The sequence below is a fragment of the Eleginops maclovinus genome, chromosome 2 (assembly GCF_036324505.1).
Source record: "Eleginops maclovinus isolate JMC-PN-2008 ecotype Puerto Natales chromosome 2, JC_Emac_rtc_rv5, whole genome shotgun sequence".
Taxonomy (NCBI): Eukaryota; Metazoa; Chordata; class Actinopteri; order Perciformes; family Eleginopidae; genus Eleginops; species Eleginops maclovinus.
The window spans coordinates 2,592,398-2,606,015 of record NC_086350.1 but is presented as its reverse complement, the minus strand read 5'-3'; the positions used below and the strand labels follow the sequence as shown (position 1 = coordinate 2,606,015).

At 40.2% G+C, this 13,618-nt stretch overlaps 1 protein-coding gene across 2 annotated transcripts in view; it reads right to left on the bottom strand.

Moving 5' to 3' along the window:
- Positions 1-9,380, bottom strand: part of cdhr5b (cadherin-related family member 5b) — a 10,939-nt gene extending 1,559 nt beyond the window's left edge. The window contains exons 1-14 of one of the 2 annotated variants that reach the window (XM_063900656.1): positions 9,077-9,380; positions 8,644-8,819; positions 8,509-8,565; positions 7,266-7,355; positions 6,959-7,045; positions 6,699-6,800; positions 5,661-5,840; positions 4,991-5,081; positions 4,724-4,821; positions 3,771-3,974; positions 2,866-2,976; positions 2,720-2,786; positions 839-1,045; positions 15-184 (exon numbers count right to left, since the gene is read on the bottom strand). In XM_063900656.1, the coding sequence (XP_063756726.1) occupies positions 15-184; positions 839-1,045; positions 2,720-2,786; positions 2,866-2,976; positions 3,771-3,974; positions 4,724-4,821; positions 4,991-5,081; positions 5,661-5,840; positions 6,699-6,800; positions 6,959-7,045; positions 7,266-7,355; positions 8,509-8,565; positions 8,644-8,819; positions 9,077-9,161 (1,725 nt within the window). In that variant the 5' untranslated portion in view covers positions 9,162-9,380. The remainder of the gene's footprint in view (positions 1-14; positions 185-838; positions 1,046-2,719; positions 2,787-2,865; positions 2,977-3,770; positions 3,975-4,723; positions 4,822-4,990; positions 5,082-5,660; positions 5,841-6,698; positions 6,801-6,958; positions 7,046-7,265; positions 7,356-8,508; positions 8,566-8,643; positions 8,820-9,076) is intronic. The other variant, XM_063900663.1, reaches the window with a different exon arrangement.
- Between the last annotated feature and the right edge of the window lie 4,238 nt (positions 9,381-13,618).

Below are 13,618 nucleotides of genomic sequence, written 5' to 3'. Positions count from 1 at the left end.
TGCTCTACACTTACCGAGCTCTGGAAGAGGCTGGCTTCGTAGATCTTTCTCGAGTCCGCTTTCCCCTTCCGGACGCGCACAGCGAGAACCACGATGACCACCAGACAGATGAACAGCAGGACGCCGAGCGAAGCGCCGAGCGCCGCCATGGCCACCGAGCTGAACCCCCCCGCCGGCACGATCACTGCGGGAACAAAGGTCAATAAATACAGGGGTCACCGGAGACAGGTCACACTGATGTCAAACTGGAAATGTGAAGCAGAGAAATGTACAGTAGTGCCAAAACGGAAAAAAGCTGTGTGTGTGTGTGTGTGTGTGTGTGTGTGTGTTCAAGGTGGTGCTCTTTGATTGGTCAATTGCCTTTTTACAGCACATTGTTTGACTATTTTCTGCCTTTTTTCTGACTTATTTTTAGTGTTCTTTATGTGGTTTTATACCCTGACAAGTATTGTTAGCAAACTATATGGTTCATAGTCATGACATATATCTAGACATGTTTTATAGCATGATTCTTTAAGACATAATATTGTCTGTATCTAGTCTAATTACTTTTTTATTGATCTGCAATACTGCTGCTTGACCCCTTCATAGTAAACATCTTTTGTAATATCAGATTTTATTATTAAACTATGAATCTACTTCATTAAATACTATAGTATGATATTAGTTTGAGCCCAGTCTGCTCTGATTGGTTAGCTGGCCGGCTCTGTTGTGATTGGTCAACCGCTTAGAGATGTCCCGCCCCTTAGCCTGTCACGTACAATGTGTCGGAGCGCTAGACCAATAGGAACGCGAGTGTCACCCAGTGATGTTCCGGACGTGAACAAAGCGTCAGCACCTGTGGGGGGGTGGGCGGTGCTTTCGGTGGGGAGGTTCGTGGTTGCGGGGATCGCGGTTGAGAGGCTGCTGTCGGTGTTCGTGGTGGTGGGGTTCGGAGTGGAGGGGGCTTCTTCGGTGGGCGTGGTCTCGTGTGGGGGCGTGGTCTCGTGTAGGGGCGTGGTCAGACTGTCGGTGGTGCTCTCAGGCAGACTGGTGGTGGTGAGACCTGGAGGAGAGCAGACGTTGAGGCTTACTGGTTCCACCTGGTTCGCTGTTTTTCCTCACAACACGTGTTTTGTTAGTTCCTGTATCCATAGATGTAGAAAAGTGCTGCATAGATAAAATGTTTCATTCATTTATTTTACGTTTTTCCTTTCCAACGTCATGCTTTACTTTTTTGTTTTGCTCCGTTTAAATAGATTTTTTGAAATGATTTTAAAACATTTATTTCACTTATTTTTCATCGTCATACATTCCTTTTATTTTTTGTCATTCTCTGAATTTGGATATTTTATATTTATTATTATTTATTTATTCAACCTCTTCTTTGTTGTACATTTAGATTTTTTACACGTTTTATTATTATTATTATTATTGTTATTATTATTATTATTGTTATTATTATTATTGTTATTATTATTATTATTATTATTATTGTTATTATTATTGTTATTATTATTATTATTATTATTATTATGTATTTATTTATTATTCAATGTCATGCTTAACTTTCTTTTATTTTACATTTGGAAGTATTATTATTATTTTTTAAATATTGTTTAATATCTTTATTTTTCTTTGTATATTTTCTTTTTTATATTTATTATTTATTTATTCAACTTATTATTTATTGCCCAATGTCATACTTCATTTATTTATCTTTATCTGTACTTTAAAACATTTTATATGTATTTTTTTTAAAGTCTACAACGTCATACTTAACTTGTAATGTTTATTATTGATTTGACTCCATCTTATGGTCCAATTCCAATGTTTTTTTGGGCACTTCAGAGCAGACCACCCAAAGGATTGTGTCACAGTGAATGTGTGAAGGAGCGGCTAATCATAGATGATAGATTGAAAGTGAAAAGCATCAAAACCCTTTAACAGTCGCGGGTCATATTGCAATGATTTGGAGTCACATGACATGGTAGGTATTGAATAGAAATGAAACACTGAAGAATAAAAAGCACTAAATAGCTAATAAACAGGGTGGGTTGCACTCCTACTGCTTTGATTCATTACAAAAACTGGTCATACCAAATATTAAACCCAACTAAGAAAAGTGTACCTATAACTATCCAATGTTAGAAATAGTAGTTGTAATGGATCAGGAGTCCTGAGAGGTGTTGAAACAAATCAAGCCTTTTCAATATCAAATATCAGCACAGTTGTCATTAAAACGTGTACGTTGTGTCTGTTCTTCTGAAGCATAACGGATTAAACTAAGAGCTTTTTATTTTGTGTTTTTCAAAATGTAGAAACAGGAAATGGATGCTTTATCAGGTCTTCTGGACCCCTCAAAGCTCTTTACATACTACGAGTCATTCAGCCATTCACACCCCATTCATGCAGGTACAGGTACCGTACAGCTTGCTCTAAGGAAGCTAACACACACACATACACACACACACACACACACACACACACACACACACACACACACACACACACACACACACACACACACACACACACACACCATTGGCCATCGGGAGTAACTCAGGGTTCAGTATTTGGCCCAAAGATACATCGACATGTTGACTGCACGGGCTGGGATCGAACCGACAACTGTCTGGTCCCCCGGAGCCACAGTCCCCACTGACTAATAAATGATCCATTTAGAAAATTGATAGTGATGAGGTTCATTGGAGGATAACGGAGAGGCTTCTCTTCCTACCTGTCTTCACCTCCACTGAGAGCTGAGCTGTGACTGATTCATCGTTAGTCGAGTCCAGCGCCACCACCTGGGAGCAGGAAGTAAATGTGCTTATTAAATAAAATAAAAACAGCTGTTTTATGATTTTGCCGGATGTGTGAGCTCACCTGCAGAGATAAGGTGGCAATGGGGAGATCCTTTGTCATGAATAAGTATCCGTCGATGATGGAGAAATCACTGTTGCCTTTAACGCTGTAAGTGATGTGGGGATTTCTACCCTGTGGACAGAGACTCAAAGGTCAGGAAACTCAGGAAAGACTCTGTGGACCACTAAAACTCAAAACTAATACTATGAATATTCACTAAAATGAGCCCTATAATGCTGGCTGGGGTTTCCCCTTCCCTGTAGTGTTTGGTTTTAGTGCACGTAAAAAAGTATTAAAAATCATTGTGTATTTTCGTCATAAAATTGCAGAGTATATCTAATTTTATAAATGTTTTCTGTCGCAGGAAATATTTATAACATTTTAGGAAAGTAAATAATGGTGTGTATTTTAGTTTGTCCTAAAAAATATTCAAACATGTATTGTATAGTATATCAGTGTTGTAGTCAAGTCACCAATTCTCGAGTCCCAGTCACTCTTGAGTCACCTAGGAAGAGTCAGAGTCCTCATTACCTGTGCTCGAGTCCGAGTCCAAGTCCGAGTCACCCAAGTCCGAGTCCAAGTCACAAGTCCGAGTCATCGTGTATTAATCTGAGTGGATATGTTTGTTTAAATCTAGCTGTTGGTCGTCTCTACATCTGGACTTGAGACAAAATTTATTCCAGTCCGAGTCCAAGTACGATCGTCAATGTGCGAGTCTGAGTCCATCAGTGCGCAAGACCGAGTCGAGTCACGAGTCCCGAGAATCAGCAGTTTAGTTTTTAATATACGTTATAATATATTACTTCATAATCCAGGTATTCTACTTATTTGAAGCCAATGCACCATCCAGCATTTCTTTACGGTGTTTATTGAACCCTCGTTATCCGCTGAATCCTTTGCTGAATAAATCAGAGTCAGGGTTTTACCCCGGTGGCTGCGTAGTCGTCGTCCGTGGCGATGATCCGCAGCGGCTGGTCCTTGTTATCCGGGTCCATCGCCATCATGCCGACCGCGGACACAACGCCTCGGTACTCGGGCCTCTGGAACTGTGGAGGGTGGAGGCTCTTCACGTGGACACTGATGGTGACGGAGGTGGAGGAGGACTGATACGCGTTGGTCATCTGACGGGCCTGGAGGAGACACACGAGGACTGTCACCAGGAACACAACTCCACCTCAGGAACTCAAATTATTGTACGTCATACAAATATCATAAACGGTCAAATTCATAGAAAGTATTTAATAAAAAACACTTGAAAAAGTCACACGGTACAAATGCTTTTATTATTAAAGTTATATTATTTTAAAGAATTACAATTAAATATAAAAAGTATTTAATAAAAGACATTTTAAAAAGTCATATTATAATAAGTTATACTATGTTAATAAACATTTTTGTAAAGTATGCCATTTAAAATATTTGAAAAATCATAGTATGTTGTAAATAATCTTCTGAAAAATCATCACATCAAATATTTCAAAAAGTCAGAATAAAGGAGGCAATAAAAGTAATTACTGTAGAGATAGTCATAACAAATATTACTAATTAGCATGAGTTGTAGAATTATGTTGGTATTGATGTTATTATTGATCAGTATTACTATTAAGCTACCTCTTATATCTATCTTATTTTACTGTATGTTATTACACATTGTTTGTACAGCTTAATCTATATTTTCTCTATAATATTGAACTATCTTAATGGTATAATGGTTTTTTATAATGGTTTAATTTGATGGTTCTTTTGTGTTCATGTACGCGCCAAATACACCACGGTAAATTCTTAGTATGTGTTAACCTAATGGGCAATTAAGTTTGATCATTTATTATCATTTATACTTCTAACTTTTTCTATTTCCAAATATTCTGTTTTTTTTTACCAGGACGGTCAGCCTGATGGTCCCCAGCACGTCGGCCGGCTTCAGCATGCTGATGTTCCCCGTGCTCGGGTTGATCTGAAACAGCCCGCCACTATCCCCTGAAACACACACACACACACACACACACACACACACACACACACACACACACACACACACACACACACACACACACACACACACACACACACACACACACACTCAGCTTCTTCCTGCAAATCCTTCACAAAACAAACTTGAAGAATGAATGATAATCCGTCAGTTCACCTTCCAGCAACGAGTAGACGATCTCCTCGTTCAAACCTAAATCTCCGTCGATGGCGTACAGCGGTCCTGGTGTCAATGCCAACGCTCCGGCCTGAAGAGGGGAACAAAAATTAATGTATGTAGCACAAAGTCCTAGTATGTTTTGCCCTGAAATGTATTCGACACATGCTCTTTGGAAGCTGCGTTAAAACCTTAGCAAGCAGAGAACTGTCTGCAGGCTAAAACAGTTTTGGATTCCAGAAATCCATCAAAGATGATGTCTTTATTTATTGGAAAACACTTAATGAACTGTGTTTGAAAGGTGCTTTATATTTATAAAGTGTATTATTAAATGAACGTTGACTTTGAAAACGTTCAGACCTCATGTTGGTCCAACTATTTCGTTTTAAGCATTTCTGGACCCTGAGTCTGGGAGCTCAACGATTGGCTGGCTACTCATGGATGAATTACTCCTTTTCAGTCGAGGTAAAAATCCAGTTTTGTCCCCTGATGGTCCAGTTTTCAGATAAAGTATCCAGACAAAGTATCCAGATAAATTATCCAGATAATTATCCAGATAAAGTAACCCAAAAAAGTTTTTAGAGAAGTATCCTGATTAAAATATACCATAAAGGTTTACAGATAAAGCGTCCAGTCTTTCTTTTTCATAGTGTCCAGATAAATGTCTCACCTCTTGTTCGTTCAACACCACCTTGCCGTTGTAGCCGTTGCTCTGGCACACCGCCATCCCCCCGACCTCGTGCCTCGTGCAGGGCTGGAACCACGGCGGCCGGTTGTCCACGTCCTCGATGGAGACAGTGATGGTGGTGGTGGATGAGGCCCTGCTATTGGCTGGTTTCAATGGTGTGTCCTTTAGAACAAATACAGAGTTGTCACAGTTTGACCGTCAGCGGAGGCACACACACACACACACACACACACACACACACACACACACACACACACACACACACACACACACACACACACACACACACACACACACACACACACACACACACACACACACACACACTCTAGAACCAATGTTTATAACAGCGTACATTTATATTTGTGCAGTAGACGCTCTGTATATATCTCTAATGTTGATAAACTGTTCATTTCTATTTTTATTTGTATATTATTTGTGTTATTTACTAATGTGCAACGCCTCGGGATGCTGCTGTAACTTAATAATCAATTTGGGATCAATAAAGTGAAATAAATCTAATTATATCTAAGTCTCCCAAAGGAGTCAATCATGTTTTCATTTAGCATTTGAGCTGTTGTTATTTGAATGTTTAATACAACATTTGAAAAACGATTCATTTGCAAAGTGATGTAAATGTCTTGTAGTAAACATTTATTTCTCTTCTTAAAAACATTTCGTGTTGTTTGTCTATTTAATGTCAGTAATTAACATATAACACCATTTACTCCCTCAATATTTCCAGTTTACGCAGTCATTTATAAATTGCAGCATCACTCCATCTCAAAGTAACGAATTAGCAAACCAATTGTAAGATGCGAAAAAATGAAAATGTGTTGAGTGTGTGAGCAGCTGTGTGTAGTGTGAACTGCATTTAAACATGCACATCAACTCAAAACGCTTTCTTAATTTAAAATCACACATGCAAGACCCGACCCCATTGAGGAGGGGTTCAGACTCCAGAACCAATGTTTGAGTTCTTTGAGTCCAAAAAAGGAGGTCAGTGTTTGTAGAACTCACCTGAACGGATAATATCAGTTTTACACTTTTAACTTTGTCAAAGTCGACGGGCGTCACAACGAGGAGATCCGGGTTTGTAGACGACTTCAGAGCAAAGCCGCTCTGCAGGAATCAAACAGGACACACAGAAAATAGGTTAAATGTGCTTCTTGAGCTAGCAGTTTCCCCCCTTCCTCCAGTCTTAGTGCTAAGCTAGGCTAAACCCCTCCCGGACAAACACATGCACACATTGAGAGATAGAGCAACACATGAGGTCTTACAGATAAAGGCATCAGTGTGTAGTACAGCGATCCACCGTCTAAATCTGTGGCATCATATCGGCCCACGGTTGTGCCACTAGGAGACATCTGGGACATGAAAAAAAAGCAGTTTAACGTTAAATATTAACTTGAAACACAGTCTGGAACGTTTTAATAGTGTATCACTGTTACACTCCTTCTCATATGTGGTAAACAATATGTAATCATGGGCGGAGTTTAACACATTGATTGTTCTGTAATTCAGAGCAAATGGGATGTTGAAAGTGGAGCAATAGAACGTTTGTATTTAAAGTTAGGACACTCTTACCTCCTTTAAAGTGACGAGGTATTGGCTCTGCTCAAAGACTGGAGGGTTATCATTCAGATTTTCCACAGTTACAACGATGGGGAGTTCCAGCTAGAAACCAAGACAAAATGTTTAAGCACTCATGTTCATCATTATTGATCATCACTATTCCTTTATTACCTGTACAGCCTCTGGAAGAACATGCACATCTACATTTACCAAGAACCCACTCTTCAAGCATCTGTTGACTCTTTGGAAAATCTTAATTAAGCTCCGTAAAATCTCTAGAACGTCCTCAAACTCATATAGAACATCTTCCAACTCCAACAACCATCTCAAGAACACGTAAAACCTTACAAGCCCCTAGAAATATGGTAAAGAGCCCATACACATTTCCTCAAAAACCCCTGGGGAACCTCATTAGAGAACCCTACAACTGATTAAATAACCTGTACAACTTCATAAAGCCCCTTAAGAACCTCAGACAACATTTTTTAAGGAACCCAGAAAAACCCCTCAAGAACATTTCAAACCTCTGTGCACTTTTCTCAAGAACCTTTACTACTTTGTTAAACCCCCCAAATAACCTTTAGCACCCTTTAGAACTTCAGCAACAACCAACTATTTCCTTAAAAACTCATAGAACCTCATCAAGCACAATGGTCCAACCTCTTTAAGAACTTGAAGAACCTTATGGAGGACAATGGACAAACCATCTTCTAGCACATACCACTTTCCAAGAACTCCTAGAACTTCATCAAGCGTCCGTAAAACCTATTCAAGAACATAGAGAACCTCATCTTCTAACACTTCAGTATTTTAAGAACTCAAAAAACTTCATCAAGCATCTGAGAAACCTCTTTAAGAACTTGAAGAACCTTATGGAGTACATGGACAAACCATCTTCTAGCATGTACCACTTTCCAAGAACTCCTAGAACTATATCAACAATCACCTCGTGTTGAGCATCTTCTTACACCTCTACAGTTTTCCCTCCAGAATGTGTTGAACCTCTTCACTAACATGGAGAACCTTTTTAGGAACCTGGAATTGTTAACCGATGAAATCACCCTTTCTGCCCTTCTGTCTTTCATGCTGTATTATGGGACAAAAACACTGATTCTGTAAAAAAAAAAAAGCGGCATGCTGCCTGAACGAAAACGATTCAGTAGTTTTGACAATTTGAAGCAATGACACAGTGAAAACATGAAGAGCTCAGATCAACGCACGTTAATGTGGACGTTTAGAGTGAGGACAGTTTTACCTTGGCGCCTGTGTCTGGTTTTGTGCAGGTGATCCCCACCACGTGAACTGATATGTCCTGCAAACAAAACACACTTTATGCAAAACACTTTATGAGACATGGGTTTCAATCACCATTTGCCATGACCTACAGTACCTCATAGTCCAACACCTTTGCAGCTTCCAGCCTATTTCCTACGATTCTGAACGAGTGGTTGGGGTTTTCAACGGGGGTTAAATCAACGGTCACCCCTGGGTCGAGAGTTATCGTCGTCACAAGATCGCCCACTTTATTGTTTTCTGCAATGCTTGCCGTTGAAGGGGCGGAACAGACTGTTGAGAGACAAGAAGAAATGTATACAATAAATGGACATTAGTTTCATACCTGGGTTTCCAGAGTTACCAGATGGTAGTGAAAGCTTGAAAACATGAGAAAGTCAACCACATTTATAGATCCAGGGCTAATAAAATAGGCGCAGTGACCTTTATTCTTGAGCCTGGCCTATGAACAAACAAGAGGCTCACTTGGTATTATTTCCTGTTGTCACCACGGATAAAACACTTCAGACCCAGCTGTTTGAAGTACTCACTTTGCGCGGTCGAGGTATGGAGGAAAATCAGAAGTATAAAGCAGGACGACGTCCTCAGAACGAAGTGGGGCTGATTCCCGTCCATGTCTCCGTCCCGTCCCGTCCCGTCTGAACTGATCCTCTTCCGTCTCCGTGCTCAGATTATCTGCTTGGGTTTATGGCTGCAGTGGACTTTTCCCCCTCATAAAATCATAACACAAGTCTGTTTGCGTCGGGAAGCCATAAAATGTTATTTGTGACCAAAGGACTTTTATTTGACTCGAGTCACATCACGGTTAAATGTTACCACACAGAAGAAGAAAGACCTAACCAATGAATGTATTTATATAGCCCAATCTCTGTCCTTAGACGCTCACATTGTACTAGAAAATCTCCCCCAAAAGACCCCACAATTAACGAGGGAATACGTAGAATCCTCGAGGAGAGCAAGAGAGGAGGGATCAGTAAGTGTCATTTGGATGAATTAAAAAGGATTAACGGAGCAAAGAATGTCCAAATGTTAGAAAAGATAGTGTGTTTATAAAAAAGAACACGATTAATGAAAGAGCTGATTAAGTTTGTATGAAATAAAGTCTTTAAGCTTGTCCTCTAGAATCCAAAGACTCAGAATAGTGTGTTTACACTTAAAGAGGCCCTACTAAACTTTTGGGGGTTTTCCCTTTCCTGTAGTGTGTGATATGGGTTTCAGTGCATGTAAATGGTCTACAAATGTTTTCTTCTCTGGGCTTTATTAAGTGTTAAGATGCTGTTTTCTGTTCATTTCATCCTCTTAATGTGTCCTAATTGTATTGGAAATCATTCTGTAACCGTGTTTGAAAAGTGCTACGTGAATAAAGTCTAAAACGATAAGATCCTTCATCTTTAAAGAGTCCTCTCCTGCTGATGTTCAGGTGTATATCAGTATGTAGAGTCTCTGCTTTAAAGAGTCTTCTCCTGCTGATGTTCAGGTGTATATCAGTATGTAGTGTCTCTACTTTAAAGAGTCCTCTCCTGCTGATGTTCAGGTGTATATCAGTATGTAGCGTCTCTACTTTAAAGAGTCCTCTCCTGCTGATGTTCAGGTGTATATCAGTATGTAGCGTCTCTACTTTAAAGAGTCCTCTCCTGCTGATGTTCAGGTGTATATCAGTATGTAGTGTCTCTACTTTAAAGAGTCCTCTCCTGCTGATGTTCAGGTGTGTATCAGTATGTAGAGTCTCTACTTTAAAGAGTCCTCTCCTGCTGATGTTCAGGTGTATATCAGTATGTAGTGTCTCTACTTTAAAGAGTCCTCTCCTGCTGATGTTCAGGTGTATATCAGTATGTAGAGTCTCTACTTTAAAGAGTCCTCTCCTGCTGATGTTCAGGTGTGTATCAGTATGTAGAGTCTCTACTTTAAAGAGTCCTCTCCTGCTGATGTTCAGGTGTATATCAGTATGTAGAGTCTCTACTTTAAAGAGTCCTCTCCTGCTGATGTTCAGGTGTATATCAGTATGTAGAGTCTCTACTTTAAAGAGTCCTCTCCTGCTGATGTTCAGGTGTATATCAGTATGTATCGTCTCTACTTTAAAGAGTCCTCTCCTGCTGATGTTCAGGTGTATATCAGTATGTAGTGTCTCTACTTTAAAGAGTCCTCTCCTGCTGATGTTCAGGTGTATATCAGTATGTAGCGTCTCTACTTTAAAGAGTCCTCTCCTGCTGATGTTCAGGTGTATATCAGTATGTAGTGTCTCTACTTTAAAGAGTCCTCTCCTGCTGATGTTCAGGTGTATATCAGTATGTAGTGTCTCTACTTTAAAGAGTCCTCTCCTGCTGATGTTCAGGTGTATATCAGTATGTAGAGTCTCTACTTTAAAGAGTCCTCTCCTGCTGATATTCAGGTGTGTATCAGTATGTAGTGTCTCTCCACTAGTCAATAGGAGCTTGAGAGTTACATAGTGATGTCATTATGTTCCAGAAGTGGGGTTTTTGCCTTAGCAGACCGTTTACATGCACCAAAACCTATAAAACACACTACAGGAAAGGGAAAGCCCCATAAAGCAGAATAGGACCTCTTTAATATTTGATTGATGACCTGTTTTAGCTGCTCCGCTGTTCTTTCAGTGGCTCTTCACTCTAACCGAGCAGTCCTTCTTAAGGCAGTGTATGACAAACGCTTATGAACACTTTAAACTCAGAACTTGATTCAACTTATTTTAATAGCAAAGACATCCGGGTTTCCATATTACACATGATCACAGCTGCTTGTATAGAGGTGTATGCAGAACATCAGTAGCATGTCAGTCCCTCAAACATCATATCTGTCAGGGTTGGGGAAACAGGACCCAAGTGCAGTAAATCAAGGGGAGGCAGGTAAGGGTCCAAACAAAAAGCGAGCTTTATTCCAAAGCTGTTGACGAAACACGAAGCAAGGGGAACACAGGACATGAAAAACACTTAGCTTCAGGCATGAAGGACGACAGGACAGGCAGGTATCATGGAAGGGATCAGGGAAGAAATGACGACGACCGAACACCAGAGAAAAGGGGAACAGAGACTAAATACACAAAGGTAATCACAAGACAAGAGAGACAGCTGGAAGGGGGAGGAGAAACACAGGGGCAACAGGTGAACACAGTGACACAATCAGGCACAGGAGGGAAACACAGACAGGAAGTGAAGCTAAACATGAAACAAGAGGGGAAACATTTCAAAATAAAACAGGAAACACAAAGACATGACAGATACGACACAAGGACCATGACAATATTCCATCTCTTTTTTTGCACGTTTTCACAGATCTGCGGACCAGTTGTTGAAGACGGACGGACACATGTACTGATTCAGCAGCAGGTTCACCCTCTCCACGTCTCCTCCCACCCCGCTGCGGAGGGAAACACACCAGGGGTTAAACACTGCTGGAGAGGGAACATATGTACACCACCCGATTCTGATATTCATTAAGGCACTTTGTGTTGTTGGGATGATCAAACAGTGAAGGGTTGGGAGGAAAAGGAAGCTTTCATTTGGATTTGTACACTACTATTCTTATGTTTTAACCTGCTCTTCTGCAGAGAGAACCTTTATTTAGATCAGATTAAAACTAAAAACGGAATTATTTTTTAATCAAAATGGTTGTTTCAATCAAAATTGAAATCTAAATCAGTACAATACGTAGAATATGTGTGAAAAACGCTGAGTTATTATAGAAACTTTGTCTGAAATTAAATAAATCTGACATATTTTTGGTTTTTCTAATCGGCTTCTGAATGAATGTGTTGTTTATGCAAACACATCACTACAAGTTCACCTGCTGTCTCGATAGCTTAATGTTCATTTACCACTGCATTCATTTCTTAGCCTTCAACAATGTCACAGCACGCTGCTATAACCGCACCTCCATTAGGATTTACAGCGTTTCGGTTACGCAGCGCTTTTAGTAAACGCTACTCATGGTTCTTCTTTTTCATCTGCTTTGGCACATTTGTGTTTTTATAGTTGCATAGTTTATTTAGCTGCAGCATGTTTCTCCTAAAAGAAATGCTGGGTCTGATGTCAGCCACCGTAGGATGTGTTGCAAAGTGTCGCACCTCTTCTTGACGCCCTGCATGCGGCGCAGGAAGGCGCAGATGGAGCTGTGCTTGGCTTTCGATCGCAGGAACTCTGCGTATCTGTTGGAGAACTCGATGTCTCCCAGCTGCCTCCTGCGGTCCAGTCCAACGGAAAGCATCTGCCTGAAATACAATCACAGAAATCACCCGGTCTTTAATGCACCTAAACATTTAAGAAGTTCATATCTTGCGTACCTGTTCCTAAGGAGGTATGGTGCTAAACACAAGACTCCTTCTTAAGTACTTTCACAGTGTGCCAGCCATTTAGCACACACCTTCGTCAGTCAATGTAATCCAACACAAATGACAGTTTCTACCAGACTGAAATACAACTATTCAGAATATAATGTTAAACTGAAAGTGTGTGTGACCATTTCAAAATGTTAAATCAAGTTAAACCTGTGGTGACACACACTTTTGTCCACTAGGGAGAAGCAGAACAGGATCACATCTCTGTCATATGATCTCTGAAAGAAGCCCTATTCTGCTTTCGGGGGTCTTTCCTTTCCTGTAGTGCGTTACACAGGGTTTAGTGCATGTAAATGGTCTGCAAAGGCTGAAATTCTGAAAGAGGTGCTGCAGCACAGGCAGTATGAGAAAAATAAAGAGCTTTTGAACATTAAAGTATGGAGACATGTCCCAATAGAGGTGCAACATACAGAAAGGAACATTACAATGAAGATTATAGTTCTCCTTTAAACTGAAAGTGTGAAATGTTAAATCAAATCAAACCTGCAATAAGTAACATTTGTGTCCACTGGGGGGGAAGCAGAAACCAGTTAGGATCACATCTCTGACGTATGAAGAGGCCATATTGTGTTATATAGTTTTTAGTGCATGTCAATGGTCTGCAAAGGCTAAAATCCCTGTGCACGCCTCTTCATGTCACAGTAGAGGCACTAAATACTAATATGAACCTGAAAATGAGCAATATTAGGGCCCCTTTAAGTTGATATTGTATATTTGTTAACAA